The following is a 20890-nucleotide window of genomic DNA, read 5'->3' on the forward strand; positions in this document are numbered from 1 at the left end:
CGTCTTCTCGTTGCCGAAAGGCACCGGCAAGACTGGGTAACGGCAACATGCAGAATAAGTTGCATTTTACAACGTTTCCTCAGGTCTTGGTCAGGTTGTACAGGAATGTGGAACGGGACGACCATACTGTCCCAGAAATCTGGGAATTTTAGCTCATGCAGTAAGACATTAAGTTCTCTATCGGTATTCTGCGTAGTTCACACCAGACCATGGTCGTACACGGACTACAAGATATCACATTGTGGGATCAGCTCGTGTGACATCGTAGGATTTTGAGATCCAAAGTCATGCCCAATCCTGCGGTTGTTGTCCGAGCCATCCAATGAACCGCCGAAGTACTGCCAGTCTGACAGCATCGATCCCACCAAAACGATATCCCTAATGCATCTTTATTCACATGCCAAGTTAGACCAAGACCGCGAACGGCATTCCTGAAGTGAGCAGACATTCCTAGCTTGACGCAAACGTCAAGTTGCCCCTGAGAAGCTGCACACAGCCTAGGCCTAGCTCGCCTTTGGCTGCATGCTAGCCACGCCGATCTCCCATCCAGAGTGTCCGAGCTCTCCGCCCTAGGAAGCAGCCTTGGCTTCCCCTAGCGGCATCCATTGAGCACGACCATCCAATCTTGGGCCGTGATATCCTACGATGGTCTCAGCCGTGGCGCCCTCTCTGGCATCTGCTAGTGAAAGGGACAAACCAATATGAACTGACGTGCATTTACCGAGTGAACTAGTTGAGACACTGTCGACACACCTCCCAAAAACGCGAGGTCCAGCGTACAGCGTACCACTCGAGCCACTGCCGGGAAGTCTTTCGTTGCCTGCCCGGCTACAGAGAGCTGGTGCAACGCTCTGATTTCCGAAGTGGAGGGTAGCCACTTGCTCAAATTGGGAGCCCTTGGGCACTGCCTAGCTGAGAACTAATTTAGTTCTTTGCTGGAAAGGCGGAATGACAGCCGTAGGGCGAACTTCCCGTGGTAAGACGTCTACACTATGGTTCGTCCATGCCATCTTTCACTCTCCTCATATCCCCACGTTTGTCAACAACATGGCCAAGACCGCTTTCCTGGACCCCTCGTCAAAGTTTTGAGTACCTGAGCTACCTTTGCGGCTTCAGATTCCGACGACACACTGCGGACGACCCTGCTTGGGTACTAGAGGCTTGCAGGACATCATCATTATCCTCCCGAAGTCGCTCCTTTCACGATGTCTGCTATCCGTCTCTTCTTCCTGCTCGCTTGCTTCCTGGGCCTTGGAAGTTTCGTCGCCGCGTCAGATATCTCGTATCAGGGCATCCCCAGCTGCGCTGTAGGCATATTTCGCTCCAACCCTTCTTAGCCAGGGAATTTGCTGACGAATGTAGATCAAATGCATCTTCCAAGAGATCGGCCATTCGTCCTGCGCCTTGACGGATCAAAAATGCATGTGTAACGACAACGTTTTGGCGGGATATGTACAGGTATGCGTCGAGGCAAACTGCACTGTCATGGAGATGCTCGGTAGGTCACAAAGCGAGGTTCCCCTGGTGAAGAAGACATCAATGCTCATCGAATGTCTACAGCGGCGCGAAATTCTTCATTGGCTGCCTGTGGTGTGCCGGTTTCCCAGCAGGATACCGTCATGGCGTGGTTCAGGGCGGTTCTATTTGCCCTACCGACCTTTTTCATCATTGTGCGAATAGTGAACAAGTGTCTAAAGCTATCGCCTTGGGGGTGGGACGACACAACCATCGTCATCGCCTATGTAAGCTACTCAGAAATCCACCTTCCCTCTTACTCTTGACGAATGTTTCTGACAATTTCAAAGGCCGTACTGGCAGCTTTCCTGCCAGCAGCATATCTAGGTAAGGCTCGGATTGCGACTAAGATGTAATTCTACTAACGCCTTCGTATAGCTGAACAAACTGGTGCAGGGAGAGACATCTGGGTATTATCAGAAGACCAAATTACTGATTTTCTTTTGGTAAGGCATCATGATCAATGCATCTCTGTTTGAATTTATCATGGGTAGGCACTGACTGTGATTAGTTATTCATAATATTCGGCATGCTATACATGACCTGCCTAGCCTTCATCAAGGCCTCGATCATATTTCTGTACCTTCGAATTTTCCCCGACGAAACCTTTCGCCGAGTACTTTGGTGTACTCAGCTGTTTAACCTTCTTCTTTGGATCGCTTTCATCGCCGGCACCTTTGGCTCTTGTCAGCCCTTGCACTTTTTCTGGCACGGATGGAAGAGAGATATGGAGGGCAAATGCTTCAACTTGAACGCCTTCGCCATGTGCCATGGCGTATTGAACGTGGCTCTGGATGCCTGGATGCTCGTACTTCCTGCAACTCAAGTCTATTCGCTGAGGATGCAACGTAAGAAGAAGCTGGGCGTGATGCTGATGTTCGGCGTAGGAGTGTTGTGAGTACGACGAAACAGCTATATGATAATGTTACTGACTGATGGTACAAAGTCTCACCGCCGTTAGTGCCTATCGAATCAAGGCTCTTCTCATCTTTGCGACATCATACAACGTCACAGGTAAGTCCGAAACAAGGGCCTTGCCACCAGATATGCACGGCACTGACATCAATCGCAGCCGACTCGTTCCAGAGCTCTCTCTGGTCCAACATTGAGCTTTGTGTTGGCATCTTCGTGTCTTGCCTCCCGAGCACACGTCAAGTTTGGAGGAAACTATTCCCCAAGATCCTCGAAGTAACACACCTGTCTTCGAGATCAGCTAGGATGTCTAGATCAGTCAAGGGTTCACACTCTGCCAGCCAAGCCTCACGATCGGCAGCGGACCCCAATGACCGACCGCGACTGGTATCCTACGAGGAGTCTTCGATAGCGCATCTCGTCGGAGACTTCAATGACATCGACCTCAACAACCTCAGCGATGCGAGATCGATGGAGACGGACCCGCCAAAGACACCCAAAAACAATGTCGTGATACAGAAGGACCCTGTGTCAGGAAGCTCAAGAAGTAGTGATGGAATAATGAGCCAGAAAGGTTGGGAAAAATGAAACCCATTTCGGGTCTGAGGATCATCATTCAATACGAGGCGAAGCTTCCACCTCAGCGACACTTCCGATGCATACACACCTACCTACGACAGCTCCGGGGATTCATGACGTTATTAAACAGCAAGCTGCTCTTATTACATTGCCATACAGCTTCATGATACAGGGCTGCAATGAAGGGCTATCTAGGCGGGCTGAGGGAACTCTCGAGAGAGTACAGTCTCAAACACGTCATGGGGACGTATTATATAGATTCAGAGGGTGGCAGAAGAGTTGTTTCGCAATGCGCAACTTCTGCTTAGGATACCCAGATCGGCTGTCTGGAAGCTTCGTTAGATGAGGAGGGATTTGCCTCAATCTTCTTTCGTAACTGGGAACCCCAGTAGAGATACCACTGTATGTACATATCCATGCACAGCTAGAATTAGTCAATAAAACATCAGCAATAGGTGTGTCTTCACCCAAGCGATACCGACCAGGATGTAGAATACGAGTTGACGAGGCGCCGAATAGGCTCATTGACGAATGATCATCAACCAATCAAAGAGTCTTTGGTTGTCGATCGATCAGCTAGCAAAGTCTAGGCTGAGCTGAGGTGCTCCGCCACCGAAGTTCCAAGACCATAGAAGAGGGGCTGAAGCTTGCCTATGCTGACGTTCATCATCCTCTATCTTCACTTCTCTCCAAAAGGCGAAGACGAGAACCATGAAAATGGAACAGCAGGGAGGCACGTATCGCATCTCGCCAGGCATGTATTCTCATCTATACTATTTACATATCTTCTCGAGAGAAGCGTACCGACTGACTGTTCAAACTAGAGAAAAAGTTGTCCGTCAAGGAGAGATCCAGCTCCGATACTTCAGCACCAGGTCGATGCGACGAGAAGGGGAGCGAGGAGGATTGGGAGATTGTCAAGAACCTTCAAGACGAACAACCAGAGCGACAGGTTCGAGGCTTCCATAGTAGTTTTGACCTACGAATCGGTTGGGGCAAATGGAAGTTTAGTGCTTTGAGTTGGGAAGTGAATGCTGAAAGACGGGAGTGTGATCATCACCAGAGGCAGGATACTGGCCGGGATTCGATCGCAGATGGGGAAAAGGAGGATGATGTTGGGAAGCGATGAAATTGGACACCAGGAGTTTGCCGGATTCTAAAATTCCACTCGAGTTCTCGATGATGGTCGAAGCGCATTCTGGTTTGCCTCCTTCATCGACATTACATCGTCCGCCTATGCTATGTGCAAAGATGTAGGGCCATTTCAGTTGTAGAAGACATCCTGGGAGGGGCAACTTCGCGGGTACAAACGCACAACCACAACTTCTCTGGAGAATCCAAGGAAACTGAGAATTAGACGCAGACAAAGTCCTAAAGCAACATGTTCACTCGCCGAGCTCTTTACCCGACTCTCCAAACCCCTCCAAACCCCCTCCCCGTGATTCTTACCCCTGAGAGCCAGCGCCTCAGCCCTGAACTCAAGAGGCACCAAGGTCTCGCAGATCTGGACGGCATGAGACATGTGCGCGGGAGACCGTGGGATTGTGGTGAGTCAGATTCCTTCCAAGCCGCCAGGAACCGCGTATGAGCTCTGCAATGGGAACGTAGGATTACACAAGAAAGACGGCTGCTTTCGCATTTTGAGAGGGAAAGAGGTTTACTTTTTTTCTTCTTCAGGTGTCGATTCTTGATACTTATCATCATCAAATGTTTTAAAGGGCAATTATTAAGGTGGAATAGACTAGGACCAGATGTAAATAGGTGTATGGCACAGGGAAGAAGCTCACAGAGGTCACCTGCTGTTAGGGTCAAAAGGATGAATTACTGAAATCTGCCCCTCCCTAGACGTGTACACCCTGCGCTCTACATATATCTGAGCTGCTCCTTTGTTGCTAAGACCCCTATTACCCCCACATAATCTCTATCCAGAAGGGCTCTGACACCAGAGGCATCTCATGCCATATTCTGAAGATGTAACTGATATCTAGTGATCGCAGCGACTTCCAGCCGCGACATACATGTGATACTTGTCATCAACCGGCGACCAGTCACCACCGAGATTGGCATTCAATTTGGCGGTTGAAGTGACACCCCAGCTGACCGTACACTGGGTGTTGGCGCAACAGCAAGTCCATGGGCCGTTGCCAGACCCGTCTTTCTTGGAGAGGTAGAAATTCTTGCAGATAGCGACCCGTGGGACGAGACCTAGTGATTCTCCGTCTTAGTGAATGCCATTACGGATGAGCCAGGCCGGGTCAAGAATTCTTACCTGGATGCAGAGCATCTTGCTGAGCGGGCAGGGCGAACGCCATGGGGAGGAGGCTCAGAGCAACAATGGTGAACTGCTTCATGATGAAAACCCGGTGATGTAGGAGGCGTGTATGAAGGTGTTGTTGGTGATGTAGATGTTTTGGAATTTGAATGAGGCACTTGGCTCTATATATAACGTGCAGATTGTATATGATTTCCATTACCACCAGCAACTATTCTACATTGAGCCAGTCCGGTATTTTGTTTGATTACATAGCCGATGTCAACAACAGTGACACTTGTTGACCAGACCTTTGCCGACCGAGGCCGTGATAATAAATCACCGCCGCCGTGCCCGTGCAAGCTTCACTTAGCCTAAAGTATAGGCCGAACATACGGAGTGCAACGATCACCTCAACTCAAAGCTACGCTTTCCTATCAGGCAATTAGTTACCAAATACACCAGGTCCGATAGGCATGGTCCTGAGGCATCTTACCTTCGGCTTCAGCATCTCTATCATGAAAGGCTACTGTGCTTGTAACAGCATCTTCGAAGAGCCTAGCAAACCTTTCTACGCAACGCGTTCTTGTCTACCCATCTAATAACGAAGACTGAGTATAGAAAAGCTCCGATTTGCCAGCGCTGTTATATCCGACGGGTTCCTTGATAGGAAAAGTAGATATCAATCGTCGTTATGGGCCGTTCACTTCAACAGGACTACCTCGCAGCCCGTCAACTTCGGTTTGAAGGCTCAGATCAAATCTTGATTTCTGACTTTCGGTGATCATAAGACACGAACGATACTTGGGAATAGCCGGGCCGGCTATGAAGGTCTGAGAGAGGCATATAAGGTCAAATTGTTGAGAATTCCTCGCCTTTTTTTTCGCACACGGATCCCTACGGCGCTGCAAATTTAAGAAGAAAAAAAAGAAGAAGGAAAAAAAAACCCCGCTTCAACTGCATGTAAATGTGCTACACAGACTTTTAGTCCATGAGAACCTGAGGGTTCAAATGTTAACCCAGACAATTGCCCAGCTAGACAAATTTCAATCCAGTTTACAACGCATTTAATCAGTTGAATTATTTGCTCTCAAGAGACAAATTTCAAAATTAGACTAAAGGGAATTATAACTTTCGTAGAATCAAAGAGTGGGCAGTCGAACACCACTTCCCCCGTGGCCGCCACCAACAGAAACAACCAAATTTGACAAAACACACACTAAAAAAAGTGTTGACAACTCGACTTCAGTACTCACGTCGCGAACTTATTTCTCCTTTTGAATAATAGTAGAAAAAGGAGCGATACTTTACTCCTTTCCCTCCCCTTTTGGACGGGTATGACCAACACTTATACCCACTGACTCGTTTGCTGTGAGCAGACCAACTTAATATAAATTGCATACGAGGGGGCAACGCCAAACGACGGATGACCAATTCCTTGGTCCCACTGAACCGTCCACAGCGCCCTGCATATAGAGTTCATACTTAATGAAACCTCTTTAGATTTGGTTTGCTTGGCAGAGCATCGTAGGGCTTTCAGTCTTTTTATAAACCCATGATCGTCACCCCCCCGAAGGTACCGAGACGGTGGGATGAACTCCCGAATGGACGGGTACAAAAAGAAGATTGATCCCGTCTGTTGCATCCAAGTGGATTTGAGGAAAACCTGACTATCAACGGACATACATATCCACGATTCTCATAACAACATGTACGCCTCTATTCTTCTGACCTCTCTTCTCGCCGCCGGCGGTGCCCACGCTGCCGTGGCGCAGGGCTCATGGGGCGTCCGCGCAGACTACTCTCGTAAGTAGCACATCCCCCCCCATACTTTCATCCGAACTCCAACCTCTAGGATGAGGTCGCGGGTGAGAGTTGGGATGACCTCAACTCCATCCCATCCCGTCCCATTCCACCACTCACTAACCCACCCAACCACAGGCTGCGACGCCACAACCCCCCTGGAAGTCGTCCTCGACGGCGCCCAAAGCAGCTCCTCCCCCTCCGCCAACATCACAGACTTCTCCATCGCCTCCCCCTTCTCCGGCTCCCTCGTCATCAAAGTCGCCGGCGCCGTCGGCTACGGTAGCCCGTACCCGCCCCAACAGGTCGGCGTCGAGGTCTTCGCCGCCGCGACGGCGGGCGACCCGGGCGCGTGGGCTAACGCGACCGTCACGCCCGGTGTCGGGCAGCCGGCGTCCGTGGCGCAGATTGCGTGGAACACGAGGAGCGATGTGACTGTTGAGCCCAAGGAGGGTGAGACGGTCTCGTTGGAGACGATTTTTGATGGCGGTAGTTTGGTTGTTTACTACGTGAGTTTCCCCCATTAATCCCTTTCGTTGGATGCGGAGAATAGTTTTGCTGATGCAGTTTCTGTTTTTGTAGTGCGGTCTCCCTGGGGCTGGTGGACCTGTCGCATGAAGGGGGAATGCTGGTTTGATCGGATGAACGTGGGATACACGACTCGAAGCTGGTTAGACTTGTAAAGTCGAAAAGAGATGTCTCATGGCCCATTGCCTGCCTATTGATCTCATGTGAGCCCAAGAAAGAAATCAAAGTAAACCACTCAAACCCCTGCGCACTTTCGCTTCTCGTGTGTGAAAAAATCTCAGATTGGCATAGCGACGCTCAGTAGTTCGCTCGATTGTATCTCTAGTATTGACAGTGGTACACAGAGATCTAGATGGGGTCTAATAAAGAAAATAAGGGGGTATCACAACACACAAGCATGACAGGAAACCGATAGTTACATCCAAGGCATGGACCTGGAAGGAAAGCGGCGGCCGGGGCGGGGTTCCTAATCCCTCTTGGCCCTCCTCTTGGCCCTTCGCGCCCTCTTCTTGCTCTGCTTCTTCCTCTCGGCGCTGATTTTCCTCTTTTGCCAAAACGACTCGAGCCAGGCCCAGATCCAGGAGCGCATCATAATGATGATTGTACAAAAGACCACAGGGCAAGCAATGACCCAGCTATTTCCCGCGGTTAGTACGATTTACGTTGCGGAAGAGTGGGCGTCTTCAGGGTAGGATGGTGGTCTCAACGTACAAGAATTGAATGCCCATAGGGTTCTGGATGTCTGGAAAACTTTCAAAGTTTTGTCCAAAGTACCCAGTCAAGAAGGTCAGGGGTAGAAAGATAATGGTAATAATGGTCAGCTGCTTCATGCTTTCGTTCTGGTTCGCCGAGATGGTGTTGAAGATGAGGTCAATCAGGTTGTCGGCTGAGCGCTTGATCTGCTGCATGGACTCGGTGATGATAACGCAGTGATCGAGCACATCACCGAGATACGTGTGCGTGAGCGGCGTGACGATGACACCGCTGGCTGGGTTGCGCAGCTGGCGCGCTGCCTCGTCCTGCGACAGCTCGGTGCGGTGATCGCGCAGGACGTTGACGAGGTTGTCGATGGGGTTGAGAAAGGTGAGCATCTTGTTGATCTCGCTGACGCAGATGTAGAGACTGCGGGTCTGCTTGATGCTCGGGCTCGTGAGGACGTCGAGCTCGAGGTCACCGATGACGTCGCTGTAGACGGCCGTTAGGGGGATGGCGAGGTCGATAATGGCGTCGATGATGGCTTGGACGACGAGGGAGGCGTCGCAGGACTGGCGGAGGATGGTGGAGGGATCGCCGAGGCGGACGGTGATGGGGCGCTCAATGTCCTCAGCCGACATCTCGAAGAAAGAGATGACGGTGTTGTCCGAGGTCAGGAAGATGGCGACCTGCTCGGCGGAGACGGCGAGGCCGCGCGACATGAGAGAGGAATGGCGCTCCATGTACTCTGTGCGGACCTCGTTGGCCGAAGCGTGGTAGCGCTGGAGGGTGCGGACAAAGGCCGTCTCCTCGAGCTGGGAGAGCTCGCTCATATTGCGGTTGAGCTGACTCTTTCCGGCTCCGTAACCGCTGCCGTCACCTTGCGTGACAATAGTCGGTCTGCCGGCCCTCTGCCTGCCCGTCTCAGGGTCTGGTCTCGGCTTACCGCCCATGGTAAAGGCGCGCTTCAGCTTCTTCATACCCTTTCCAGACTTTGCAGTCTTTACGCTCGCAACGTCGTCCGAGTCATCGTCGCTGCTGCTGCTGCTACTGCTGCTGTCGTCGTCGAGAAGGAGGACGAGCTTCTGCAGCGTCATGACGATGAAGGCGTGGTTGGCGTACCAATCGGCCTTTGTGCGGTTCCTCGTGTTCATGATATCTTCGATGGCGAGCTTGTGCAGCTTGTAGTACTTTCCGCAGGCCTGGATGACATCCCAGCTGAGGCCGTTTACGTTGATCCAGCGGCTCTGGACCCACGGCTCCTGGGGTTTCCGTAAAAACTCGACAAACTCTTCGTTCCTAAACTTGTGCTGGACCATGTTGCCCTGACTGAAGTCAAAGACGGAGATGTCGCAGTCGGCACGGAGGGTGGGCATGGAAGCGTGGCCGCCGTCCGACTTGTTGGGATCGAAGCCGGGCTCGGAGCCGGGCTGCCACCCTGGCCGGGACATTTCAAAGTCTCCATAGTCTTCTACCGGCTTGAAGGTGCCTGCGCGTCGTCGCATCGGGGATATATTCTGGTCGGTAGAGGCGCGGGTCAGAGGTGCGCCGACATCGTTAGAAGCGGCGACACGAACGCGAGCCGTGGGCGAGGTCGGAGAGACGGCATGGTCGCGGGTATCGATCTGTAAGGACGGGAATCGGACGGTGCGCGCATTGTCGTCGGGTTCGCTGATGGTCTTGGACAATGGTGCGCCGAAGGAGTTGTTGTTGTCGGGAGACATGACGGTCGCACACGTCCCCAGAGAGGATGGATGGAGCAGATGTGGTGACGAGGGAAGAAGAGAAGATGGGAGAGATCGCTCGACCGGTTGGTAGGTAGCTCAAGACATTAATATTCCAAAAAAAACGAAGCTTTTCGTCGTCGCGTGGCGCTTGGTGCGCTAGGGGTTCAGGAACCGCAATGGCGTAAAGCTTGGCTCGGACGGAGGAGACAAGAAAGGGAAATACGGCAAGTTTCGCGTTGGTCGTGGCGTTAGATCGTCAAATCAGTACCGAGTGTCGCAAAATGGCGTCCTTCAGCCGCATCTAGCAAAGTGGTTTTCTCTGGCAGTATAGGTGAGATGTAGTCCGAGCATCTCAATTGGGCGAGACGAGTTGCGATGGCTGACTAGAAGGTGAGACTGGACGAATATGGATGGGCGGGTGTTCGTAAATGGATGGATGAACTGAGGGATGTTGGTGGCTGCAGAAACGTGGGACCGTTTGATATTGTGTGACGCTGGTAGAAGAGAAGCGAGGCGAAGTGACCCCTTCCTCGGCACATCTTCCAGGAGAAAGCAAAGCAGGGCAGGTTAGGGATAGTCGCGATGAACCCCCTAATGACGTCGCTTGGCAGTCAGTAAATTGTACGAAGACAGGCGATAACTCCACTAATTGTTTTGAGCACCAGCCATTGGACGATACAGCGAGTGACAGCGATTAAGCTCTCGGCTGGTGCCGATTATCCGCTTCAAGCTTCCCCTGCTGGAATGATCACCTCTAGATGACCCAGGCTAGAGTCTAGGCTCGACCCATCATACTGGAAAGTAATGTCAAGCTTTTGACTAGCCGCCATAATTGATATCTCGGAACCCGAGTGCCGACTGGTGTTGGCAGACTTTGTTGTGCAGAAGAATCATGTCCTATTCTGCCTACTACATTGCTGATGATCATCTAGTTCCCTGTACTCCCCACCTTGACCAATTTCCCTCATGAATATGCCCAGATAGTCCAATTCCCAAATATGAAAGTCGTCAACGACGAAGAATAGAAGTATACCAAATGTCCAAAATCACACCAGAAGAAGAAGCTGTCTAGACACCCACAACCTGTCTTCTAGGCAAGGATCTTGTACGTCTCGCTATTGTCCCCCTTGCAAGCAGCCGTGACCAAACGTCCTTGACTCCCAGGAACAACACACGTGGCCGCCTCGTTCACAGGCGACCACAAGAAGCTATCCCCAAAGACCTTGACCAGCTGCCCGGTATTGGTGAGCCCCTCGCCAGCAGCACGTCCTCCACACGAGAATAGCGTGACCGTGTCGCCGTCCGCCCGCCGCCCGTCAGTGCTTACGCATCCGTTGGTCAGGCTGCTGACAATCAGCATCGCCCCGTCCTTGCCGTCGTTGTGCTTCCCCTTGGAAATGATGTCAAACTGTTGATTGGGCGAAGCCTTGTCGCACGCCGCCACAGCGACGGGGATCAGATTCTGACGGAAGTCGCCCGCGGTGGGGTCAATGGATAGACATTGCCCGTTGGGTGCCTGGATGGCCACCTTTGTAAAGGCGCGGGTGGCCGTATCGTCAAAGGCGTTGGCCTCGGCCGCGGCGGTCGGGTTCAGAGTGCCGCCGGCGCGGGAGACTGGGACAGGCGCGGTGGGGTTGGCGGCGGGGATGTTCCCCTTCTGGCCGTTTCCGGCGGCTGGGGTCGAGGAGGCGGCGGGCTGTGCTGCCGCTGGAGCGGACGTTGCTTCGGGTTTGGCGGTTGCGATGGGAGCATTGCCGTTGCCGCCGGCATTGCCCTGGCCGGGCTTGATCGTGGTCGTTAGCGTCATGGTAACGGTCTCATCGTTATCATCGCATCCGGCGGAAGGCTTCCCCGTTACAACGGCAGCAGCTGTCGTGGTTGGCGCAGGCTGCTGAGCACCGTTATCCGCTCCATTGCCGGTCCCGTTACCTCCTGCGCCGGCTCCTCCGCCGACTACCGCAGGCTTGCCGCCAAAGGCAAAGGACTGGGCCTTGTCGTCGGCGTTGCAGTCCGCAATGTCCACCACCTTGCCCTTGACTGCGAAACACTTGCCCTTTTCGTTCTTGGGCTGAAAGGTCGAGGGTCCTGCCCCGCTGTCTACGGCGAAGAGCTGAGAGTCTGTCACCAGGCCTTCGCCTGCTGCGCGTCCGCCGCAGGAGAAGAGGTTGACCTGGTTACCCGCCGCGCGACGGGGGTCAAAGTTGAAGCAAGCTTGCGTCTATCATCGTAAGTCAGTATTGTCTTCATCTTGGGAACCCGCATTAAGGGGTAATAGGGAGAGAACGTACCAGAGTGCTGACGATGAGCATCGAGTTGAGCTGGTCATTATGCTTTCCAGCAGTGATGACATCCCAACCTTGGCCGTCCGTCGCTCCGCAATCAGCTACCTGGATCGGGGTGAGGTTCGCCCGGAAGTCTCCGGACAACTTGTCGACAAACAGACACTTCCCGTCAGCTGTCTTGATCTGGACGTCGGAAAAGGCGCGCGTGGCGGTATCGTCGCGGGGATGCGCCTCCTTCGTGGCCTCCTCATTGAGCTCTGTGACGGCCCTGCGCTGGAGGGCGAGAGGGCTGGCAGATACGAGAAGCGTGGCGTAAGCCAGAAAGGTTGCCGTTTGAGGAATCATGGTGATAATTGGGAAGAGACAAACTGGAGTAAATGAGCGTATGGGAAAAGAATGAAAGCCTGCACAGCAGGGTGTGTGGACGATGAAACGAATGGAAATAGAAAGAGGAAAGACACGGAAAGAAACCACGATAACACCAAAGTCGATGCAGCAATATCGGAGGCGAATACTTCACATGAGAGAACAGGGCAGCAGATGGACCCTTATACTCGGCCCATCATTGAAGACCAGCCCATCTGTCGCCTGTCATCCGTCATCCATCATCCGTCATTGAGCATCCAAGCGCCATCCATCCCATTGACGCCAAAAGCCATCATCGGTCCCATGCAATCTTGTCCCTTCTTGCTTTCCCCCAAGAAGCGCGTGCGCTAGGGTCTGAACATGGTTTCACGAGATTCCTATCTTGCAGCGAGGTTTCGTTTGGCGGCCTGGGCCCGAGGAGAGACATGGGAAGCTTTCTCGGCTAAGCCCCCCTCCCTGCTGCGCATCATTCTTTTTGGTGACAGGCTGACAGAGTGCCGTCCGAACACTCGTTCAACGGATAAATCGGTGGAGATTGGGGACTCGAGAGCTTCTGTGGTATGCAGCACATGGCGAAGTAGCTGCCAAAATGCCAAGTTCAAATGTAGCTAGGAGAATTGAACCTCCGGTTGGCTGGGATGGCCCGGCGCGTGAAACGGCTCGTGTAGCAGGGCGGCAGATCCTGAAGGGATGGCGCGGGGATCGTGGCGGGAAGATGAGACGAAAAAGGAGCTGTTGAGCTATGAATTTGTGTGTGTGCAAGGGGGAAGAAGACATACCTTACACGCAGCAAGAGAAAAGGGACTCAGGAGAAATAAGAAGAGGTCCGCGCTTGTTGGCCCCTGCACCACGGCCTGGTCATTGGATGGGAGCGCTGCCGGCTACCGAGTGGGGCTTCCCGGCCCCCTCCAGTACCGACCGGGTGGGGCACTCGTGGGCGCTTGCCGGACAGTCCCACTATGAGTCCTTGGGAAATCCTTATATCAAGCTTAAATTCATGCTCAATTCCTAGATTTTGTTGTCTCACGAGCGCTTATGCTATATATGTGAATCGTTATAAAATTCTGTCGTACTGGGCTCATGTCTCACGACAGATCCTTGTGTGACATCAAGGACTCGAAAGACCATCCATGGTTTCGAAGCAAGTTGGCGTAGGCTCCCTTCTCATGATCGTTTGCGAAGAAGTAATGTACTCGACTGAAATAATTATTTCGGCAAGATTTCACCGTCAATGCATTTGGATAGTACTCCCGCGCTTCAATATGTTATGTTCATAATTCGTATTCATGGCTACCGCTATCTCGGTAGGCAAGCCTTTTGAACCCAGCTGGCTTTACATGCCGCATGCACAGCCAGCATATGTACCTGAATCCATGGATAAGTACACCGAGGGTTTTTTCAAATAACCACCCCATTAGTCAGGCTCATTTGATGCCATTCAGTTCATTAAAACCAGCCTGAACCAGACTCTGCCTCCCCTTCCGGTCTCCTACTCCTGTCCAGTAGAATAACCCACCAAGAGCCTTGCTCTTGGCATACTGAGCCTTGATGGCCACCGATCTCGGCACATCAAAGGTCATGAACCCATACGTGGGATCGACATAAGTGGCAGCAGCAGCAGTCGTATCCACAGCCGCCTTATCAACACTATCATTCGACATGTCGCAGTAATCAACCTCTGCCGACCCCTTTGTGGACCCGCCCGGCCCTTTCGCGTTAGGAAAGGTGCGGGCATACGCCGGGATCCCGAGCAGAACTTTCCGGCTCGGGAACCCGTTGCTCGTGACGTAGGTGATGCCGTCGGCGCAGGCGATCTTGAGGTTCGGGTTGTTGCTCACCAGCGTCTTGGAGGCTAGCAGCTGCGCGTGGTTGCCCGAGACGTCGGTCCAGGGTCCCGTGAGGTCGTAGCACATCAGGTTCAGGTAGTCGAGGAGAGAGGCGGCTCGCCGGAGGTCGATGTTCTTGAGCACCCATTGGCCCGGCGGCAGGGCTGATGTTATGAGGTACTTCCCCGCTGGCATCTGTTGGCGGACATCGCTGAGGAGGCTGATGTAGTCTTTGCCCTGCTTGGCGTCGCTTGGGTGTTCCCAGTCAACTTGGACAAAGTGTCAGAGCCAGACAGCAAGTGATTATACGAGGGGAGAAGGGGAGACTTACTATCAACGCCATTGAGCTGCCACTTATCGCAAAAGGCCTTGATCTCCTTGGCAAAACGAGCGCGGGCTGTAGGATTGGCGGCCAGGGCCGGGAACTCAGCGCTGCCCGTGCCACCGCCAACGGACACGAGGGTGCGGATGCTCGGCTTCGAGGCCTTGAGCTTGGCCGTGGCCGAGAGACAGCCCTTTGTCCCGTCGACTGGGATCTGGGTATCGGCCCAGTCGTCAATGAGCTTTAGTGACCCGTCCGTGTTGACTTTGATAAAGGCGTACATGACGTGAGTGACGGCATTGACGGGCATCGAGGCGGGTGTCTGGCCCTTGTAGACCCGCCAATTGGGGTAGTAGACGGCGTTGACCCAGCCTTGAGACATGACGGGCTGGATGAATGCTGTGAGGGCGAGGAGATTGAAGATCAGAAAGGACAGTCGTCTCGGTGATCTCGATGTTGAGGTCAAGGTCGAGGTCCAAGTTGAGGTGTGTGTTGATGTCAATGCTGAGGCTGACGGCGGGACGGCGCGGGGGAAGGGTCGTCCTCGGGCCATTTTTGTAGCTTAGGGCCCGTCCGGGTGCGGCGGGGTGACCCAGTTCGCTGACGTGGAGGCCCCCGGGGGCTGTGCTTGCCGTAGATGCCGCTGCAGGGCGCCCAGCTGGATCGCTATTGGGGATCCGAAGACAGCCAAGGCAGGTGCTGCATCAGGTGCAGGTTTCCTCCTCTTCTGCCTTCGTATTCTCCTCGATTCTCTTCAATTCCTCTCGTAAACGTCTGTTTCTTCTTTTCGCCTTGCCACGATCAGACCGACGACGACCGGATGAGCAATAACAAACAGCCCAGGAGACAACAGAAATCAGGTCATCGAGAAAACCTGCTTCCGGTGCTGGTGCTTGTTCCTAAAAAAGAGAGACACCGCACGCGACTTGAGACTGGGAGAAAACAATCCTTTCCGGTTCCTGGTCTCCCTTTCGTGCCTGAACCCAGGGAAGATCTTATACCGACCGCATGGGACATTGGCTAAATTCTCGAATTCCAGGGGAATTCTGGAGGAATTCGATTAATTCCTTGGCGGTCTTCTTCGATAGGCCACTCGACAAATATGTGGACGATTCGGAATTGTAAGCCTCCCTCCCTCTCGGAGAATGCGACCATGCACGTCGTTTTAGCCAGGCCGTTGCATTAAAGACTTGCAGGCTTGCTTTCCCCCCTCTTCACCATTCGAAGCAATCTACACCTGCAGACGGGAAGCAAGCTGCAATAGCTGTGCGCTCGGAGGAATGTCGACCGCGTTCTCGATCGAGCGGCGGGATTTCCGTTTGACGGCGGACTCCCGGGAGGAGAGGAATCAGATGGAGTCTGAGAAGGAGACTGGAGGAAAACAAGACCCCTTGGCTCGCCCTGCATCCAATGCTGCCCAGTGCCGCCAAGGACCACGCGGCAAACAGCAAAGTCGTCGCGGATTGAAGACTTCAAGGGCACGCTGACCGGTTGATTGCCTAGGGAGGAAGGAGGTCTTTATCAAAGCACATATGGCTGCAAGGCTCCTATCAAGTGGCATCGGTCGCGGGAACGGGGACCGATGCTCCGGAAGGCTTACATCGCAATGAACCCTTCGACGGAGTCTTTCAGCCGATGGAGGGAGCATTTCCATGGCACGCATGGCAACCGCTTGGCGGCGAGACGTCGAACGGATGGTCTTGGCCGTTGGGTGCGGCCGATGAGGGACAGGAAAACACCACGATGAATGCGGCCGCGGCGCCACGAGACATCTTCGCGCTCCTGCGCAATCCGACGCATGCGGAAGGACATCTCTCAAGACTATAGAAAAGGTGGACTTGACGAGGCCCAACTCACCATTGCTGCATGTCAGTTACCACCAAATGGACCTCTACCAAATTCGAGCGGCGGTCACGAAGTAAACGACGGGAAGCACGACATCTGGTCGATTGCAGGGCCAAGACGGCCTTTCGCAGAGATCAGCAGCTTTTTGACAGCGGGCAGGCGCAGCGTGAAAGTTGAATCGAGAAAGCCTGTCCTTCGGGCTAAATCAAATGTCTCGGGATTTTGTCTAGAGTTACTTCTCAGCCGCAGCAACAAACCTTGGGAAGGCACCAGACATGTCTCATTTCTTTCAGCTGGGTCAACATAGCTCGAAGGTCTTGGCAGGAGGAAACGAGGACAAAGGAATGTCGTTTTGATGATGAACCACCACAGGCTCACAATAGCAGGACTACCTAGGTGCCCCTATCGCTTCAATTGATCATCTGCCAACACTCAGAAATACGCTTTCTATGTCTAGAAGCTCAGGATACACGCGATCAGCCATCGCCAGTAGGAGGCCATCTAGACGAAGTAGCGAGATGATCTGGGCACTGACTCTGCGCCGCTTCTTCCAAGCTTCGTACGTGGATGAAGTCCAATGGCGGAATTAACTCAAAAAAGCTTCCGAACCTCTTTCTATGAAAGCGAGCATGTTCAAGATAAGCAGGAGTAGCTGGGAATTAGGAAAGCGCAAGGATCCACATAGGTCACCGGCTTCATCGATACGATTTCCAGCCTCATGGCATCATGAAGCGACGCCTCGTGGAACAATCTCTATCGAAAAGCCAGCCATCTTGATAGCAACGCCTACTTACAATGACAACTGACCATCGCGATCCGTGATAGTTACGAACTTGATGGTCTATCGAATCCTTCCCACTCGCTCGAGCATCAAACCTCCGTCTGGGAGATCTAGACCCTCCTAGACCATATTGATCCATAGTCTGTAGACCATTGTTTCCTTCCATCGATTCAACGGTCTCTGGAGATACAATCAACCTTTCCAGAGAGGTTGGTCATGGGACATCACTTCCTGCTCAGGACTATCCCAAACAATATTTAGGACAATCTTGGGAGCCCTTCAGAGGCAGACCCCGCGTTGCCCCTCCCCTTATCCTCCCCTGCCTGGCCAAGCTGCATCTAGTACCACCCCTTATAATGGCGTGATGGGGTCAACATGGCTGGCGGGAGGCAAGGGAGAATGACAGCCACCCACGTTGCAATCACGACGTAGGGATTGGTGGAAAACAAGGGCGTAGACGACGCTACGAGCTAGCTCGCGCGTAGACCGCAAGCGCTCCAGGTGATGTCTTCCCCAGAGGAGGAAAGTATGAGGAGCTTAAGCACAACCAATTGTCATGCTACCAGGAGGGACCCCTTCAGGTCCTTACTCGGAGAGCCAGAGAAGCCAACCCCGCGTATACCTGCCGGTCTAATGCAGCGGGAGGCGATTGGTATTCTCTTGCGAAGAGCCGGCTGGGGTGTCCGCACCGGCGCCGTGGAAGCGGAGGGTCCAGATCCTAAAGCACGCAAGCACTTACCTGCCGGCTTGCCCGGTGATCTCTCATCCCGCGAGAACAATCTGCCGCGGTTGCTGACTATCGCCAATGGATGTGTTCCAGCCTTCTCTTTACACACACTAGAGAAAAACACTACTTGATCCCGGGGAACAGATATCGAGCTACTCTGATCCTGCGTTGGCTTCCTGCAACTCCTCTGCAAAGGAAGCTTTTGATCACACCCGGCGACTTGGTAGCCTATTCGCAATCGCCTCGCTTCTGATGGTGCTGATTGAAAAGAGGAGGCACCCGATCACGCGGTTCGGATTGGGCTCCGTACCTTCAGGTGCTGTCGCGTACGCAGTAGCTCAGGTGGGAGTCGGGACGGTTTCTTCCAAAGACATTGGGCAAAAACCGTCGAATCTTTGCCATTTCATTTTTGACAAGGGTCGCAATTCATCAGCCGGTTCAATTAGCAACACCACGCGCGTCCAGTACAATTGTTCAATTTCGGCAGCGTCAGCTTCGGCGCTTGACTCGTAAAGGAGGGTTCGTCACTCCGTGTTTGACTGCTGTCACTCGCAAGTCGCAGGGCAGAGGAGACGACGTCTTGGCAAAGCAATGCTGTTGCGGATCTTGAAACCTTCCATCGCCCATGCTTCAGGTACGACGGTCTTGGCGTCCCATCGGGGCATCTGGCGGAAACATGAGGACGAGAGAAAGACGAGGCTGCGAAAAAGGATGTTAGAAAGTTGTATTCCGACGGGACGCCACAAAGAATTGGGCCCCCTTTGGAGTTGTCCGCCATGAGAAGCGTCTTGGAAGATGGAGACGAGAGGAGTTCCCCTCACACAAAGTTGGCTCCCCGGCCGTCGATCTCGGGCGTCGTTAGTCCTCCGTATTCCGAGTGCCACTCTCTGTGAGTCTTGGGTTCCGTTTCCTGAATACGATGCGACGGCGTTGGCCAAGCGGTCTAGCAGGGCGACGCCGTTCCCAGCGAGCGCATCCGTACCTCCGTTTTCGCCAATGGGACTTTAGCAGTTCAGTTGGGCCAAAAAAAAAAAAACATCAAAAACTCTTACGAGACCAGACCTTTGACGATGCGCCGCCTGACGTGGCCATGCATCGCGACGAAGAGCAGGGAACATCGCTACCACTTTCCGGCTGACGTCAAGGCCGTCCCGTGTGAGAACCATGTCTCGTCAGCTCACGGATTGCTCCATGTCTCAGTCAGAGAAAATCAGTCATTCCGAAGATAGTGAGAGTGCTGTCTAGGGTGTCCCACCCCGGGCCCGCTCCAGGGCGACGAGCGTCATCTCCCCAGATATCATCGTGCACCTTCAGCGTCGCATCGCAGCTGGGGAGTATTTGCTTCAATGTTCAAGGTGGTCTGGAAGAACAAAAAACAGGGACCTGTCACTGGATGGAGCTGCAGGCTGACGAGCGTTATGGTGTGGGCGATGTAGAAATGTCGGCTGATTTACCTGCACAATTGACAAAAGTACATACAGAGTAGAAAAAAAGCCTCTTCCGTTGGTTGAACTTCTAGCCGTCGATCATGAACCTGAGCTCAGCGACTTGCATCGGCAATGTACTCGGCGGTCAGTCAAGCGGTCAGGCTGCTCGGGAGGTGGGCAAGATGAGATGCCGCGCCGGGTCAGGACAAACCTCCATCTTCTCTCCTGTTTGCCTCCCTTGCGCCCGACTGTTACCTACTTCAGAATGGCTCTAATCAGCGGTTGAGTGATCGCGGACAGTGATGGGAGAGAGAACAGAACCAACAAAGCGATGCCGCGATGCGACCGACGTACGACACGACGCGGGGTTCCGGCAGGCTGGGGTATTCCTAGTCTGCTGGGTCTTCTGGGGTCCTCTAGCTTTTTACAGCCAAGACCCAAGAATCTTGCCCCCTCTAAAGATGGAAAAGACAAAATATTGGGATCCCACGTACCCTGTAGGATACGGGTTGCGGCGGCGTCGGAGACTTCTCATGGAGGACTGGGTTGGTCCCAGTATCATGGTTCCTATTCTACCGGCCTTGTGTCTCTCCAAGACTCTCCAAGACCAGATTGATTAAGCAACCCCCCCCCCCCCCAGTCACTGGGCCTGTCAAGACTCAAGACAGTCCCAAAAATCGAACTCTATCAGCAGACCTCGCTCAACCTCCACGGCAGAATCGAGTTCGTCCCTTTTGTCACGCCGTGAATCGTGGCGCTGTGCACTATGCTTGTTTCAGCCTCCGTCTCCGAGCACCGGCCATTTTATTCTCGCACTCTGTAACTTTTATGTAGGGTGTCTAGACAATTTGGACATAGACTGCGGATGACGATGAAGCGGACTCTGCATAGGTCTGCAGCAATAGAACAGAAAAACGCAACCTGAACGACTCGCGACGGGCCTTGAGAACATGCGCTTCCACGGGGCGCAATTTAGTGAGCAGGGGTCTTCTTCTGACCGGTCTGTCAGCAGCTGCATCATGGGAAGCACTCTCTCCTTTTCTCACTCAACTGTTCTCAAGTTCCTATCCAACAGAGTCCGGCGGTCGCATTGCCAAGCCACTATGCACCGAGAGACCCGATCATGACAGGGGACCATCAAAAAGAAACTGTCAAGGAAGGCCTGGGCCGCCGAGACTCAGCTTTGCTGTCTGCTCCTCTTTTTTGGAGAGGGGTGAACAGCATCAGTAGCTGACGAACAAAACCACGACAGGCCAAGCTTCACCGTCACACCATGACAAGTTCTGACGGCGGGAAGTGCACTCGT

At 53.2% G+C, this 20890-nt stretch overlaps 5 protein-coding genes across 5 annotated transcripts; 2 read left to right on the forward strand and 3 right to left on the reverse strand.

The window, feature by feature from the left end:
* Positions 1 to 2278: 2278 nt before the first annotated feature.
* Positions 2279 to 3015, forward strand: N0V96_008127 (uncharacterized protein; the record flags this gene model as incomplete). The annotated part of the gene is made up of 3 exons (XM_053193815.2): positions 2279 to 2409; positions 2462 to 2529; positions 2588 to 3015. The coding sequence occupies 3 exons, from the start codon at positions 2279 to 2281 to the stop codon at positions 3013 to 3015; spliced, it is 627 nt and encodes a 208-aa protein (XP_053048760.2).
* Positions 3016 to 6966: 3951 nt separating this feature from the next.
* N0V96_008128 (uncharacterized protein) lies at positions 6967 to 7678 on the forward strand (the record flags this gene model as incomplete). Its single annotated transcript, XM_053193814.2, has 3 exons — positions 6967 to 7063; positions 7199 to 7569; positions 7643 to 7678. 3 exons carry the CDS (start codon positions 6967 to 6969, stop codon positions 7676 to 7678), a joined length of 504 nt encoding a protein of 167 aa, XP_053048759.2.
* Positions 7679 to 8271: 593 nt separating this feature from the next.
* Positions 8272 to 10005, reverse strand: N0V96_008129 (uncharacterized protein; the record flags this gene model as incomplete). The annotated part of the gene is made up of 1 exon (XM_053193813.2): positions 8272 to 10005. One exon carries the CDS (start codon positions 10003 to 10005, stop codon positions 8272 to 8274), a length of 1734 nt encoding a protein of 577 aa, XP_053048758.2.
* A 1093-nt stretch (positions 10006 to 11098) lies between these two features.
* On the reverse strand, positions 11099 to 12635 carry N0V96_008130 (uncharacterized protein; the record flags this gene model as incomplete). The annotated part of the gene is made up of 2 exons (XM_053193812.2): positions 11099 to 12226; positions 12297 to 12635. 2 exons carry the CDS (start codon positions 12633 to 12635, stop codon positions 11099 to 11101), a joined length of 1467 nt encoding a protein of 488 aa, XP_053048757.2.
* A 1445-nt stretch (positions 12636 to 14080) lies between these two features.
* On the reverse strand, positions 14081 to 15186 carry N0V96_008131 (uncharacterized protein; the record flags this gene model as incomplete). Its single annotated transcript, XM_053193811.2, has 2 exons — positions 14081 to 14751; positions 14814 to 15186. 2 exons carry the CDS (start codon positions 15184 to 15186, stop codon positions 14081 to 14083), a joined length of 1044 nt encoding a protein of 347 aa, XP_053048756.2.
* Positions 15187 to 20890: the final 5704 nt, after the last annotated feature.

This window comes from Colletotrichum fioriniae (genome assembly GCF_027942845.1).
Source record: "Colletotrichum fioriniae strain IMI 355084 chromosome Unknown scaffold_10, whole genome shotgun sequence".
Lineage (NCBI taxonomy): Eukaryota > Fungi > Ascomycota > Sordariomycetes > Glomerellales > Glomerellaceae > Colletotrichum > Colletotrichum fioriniae.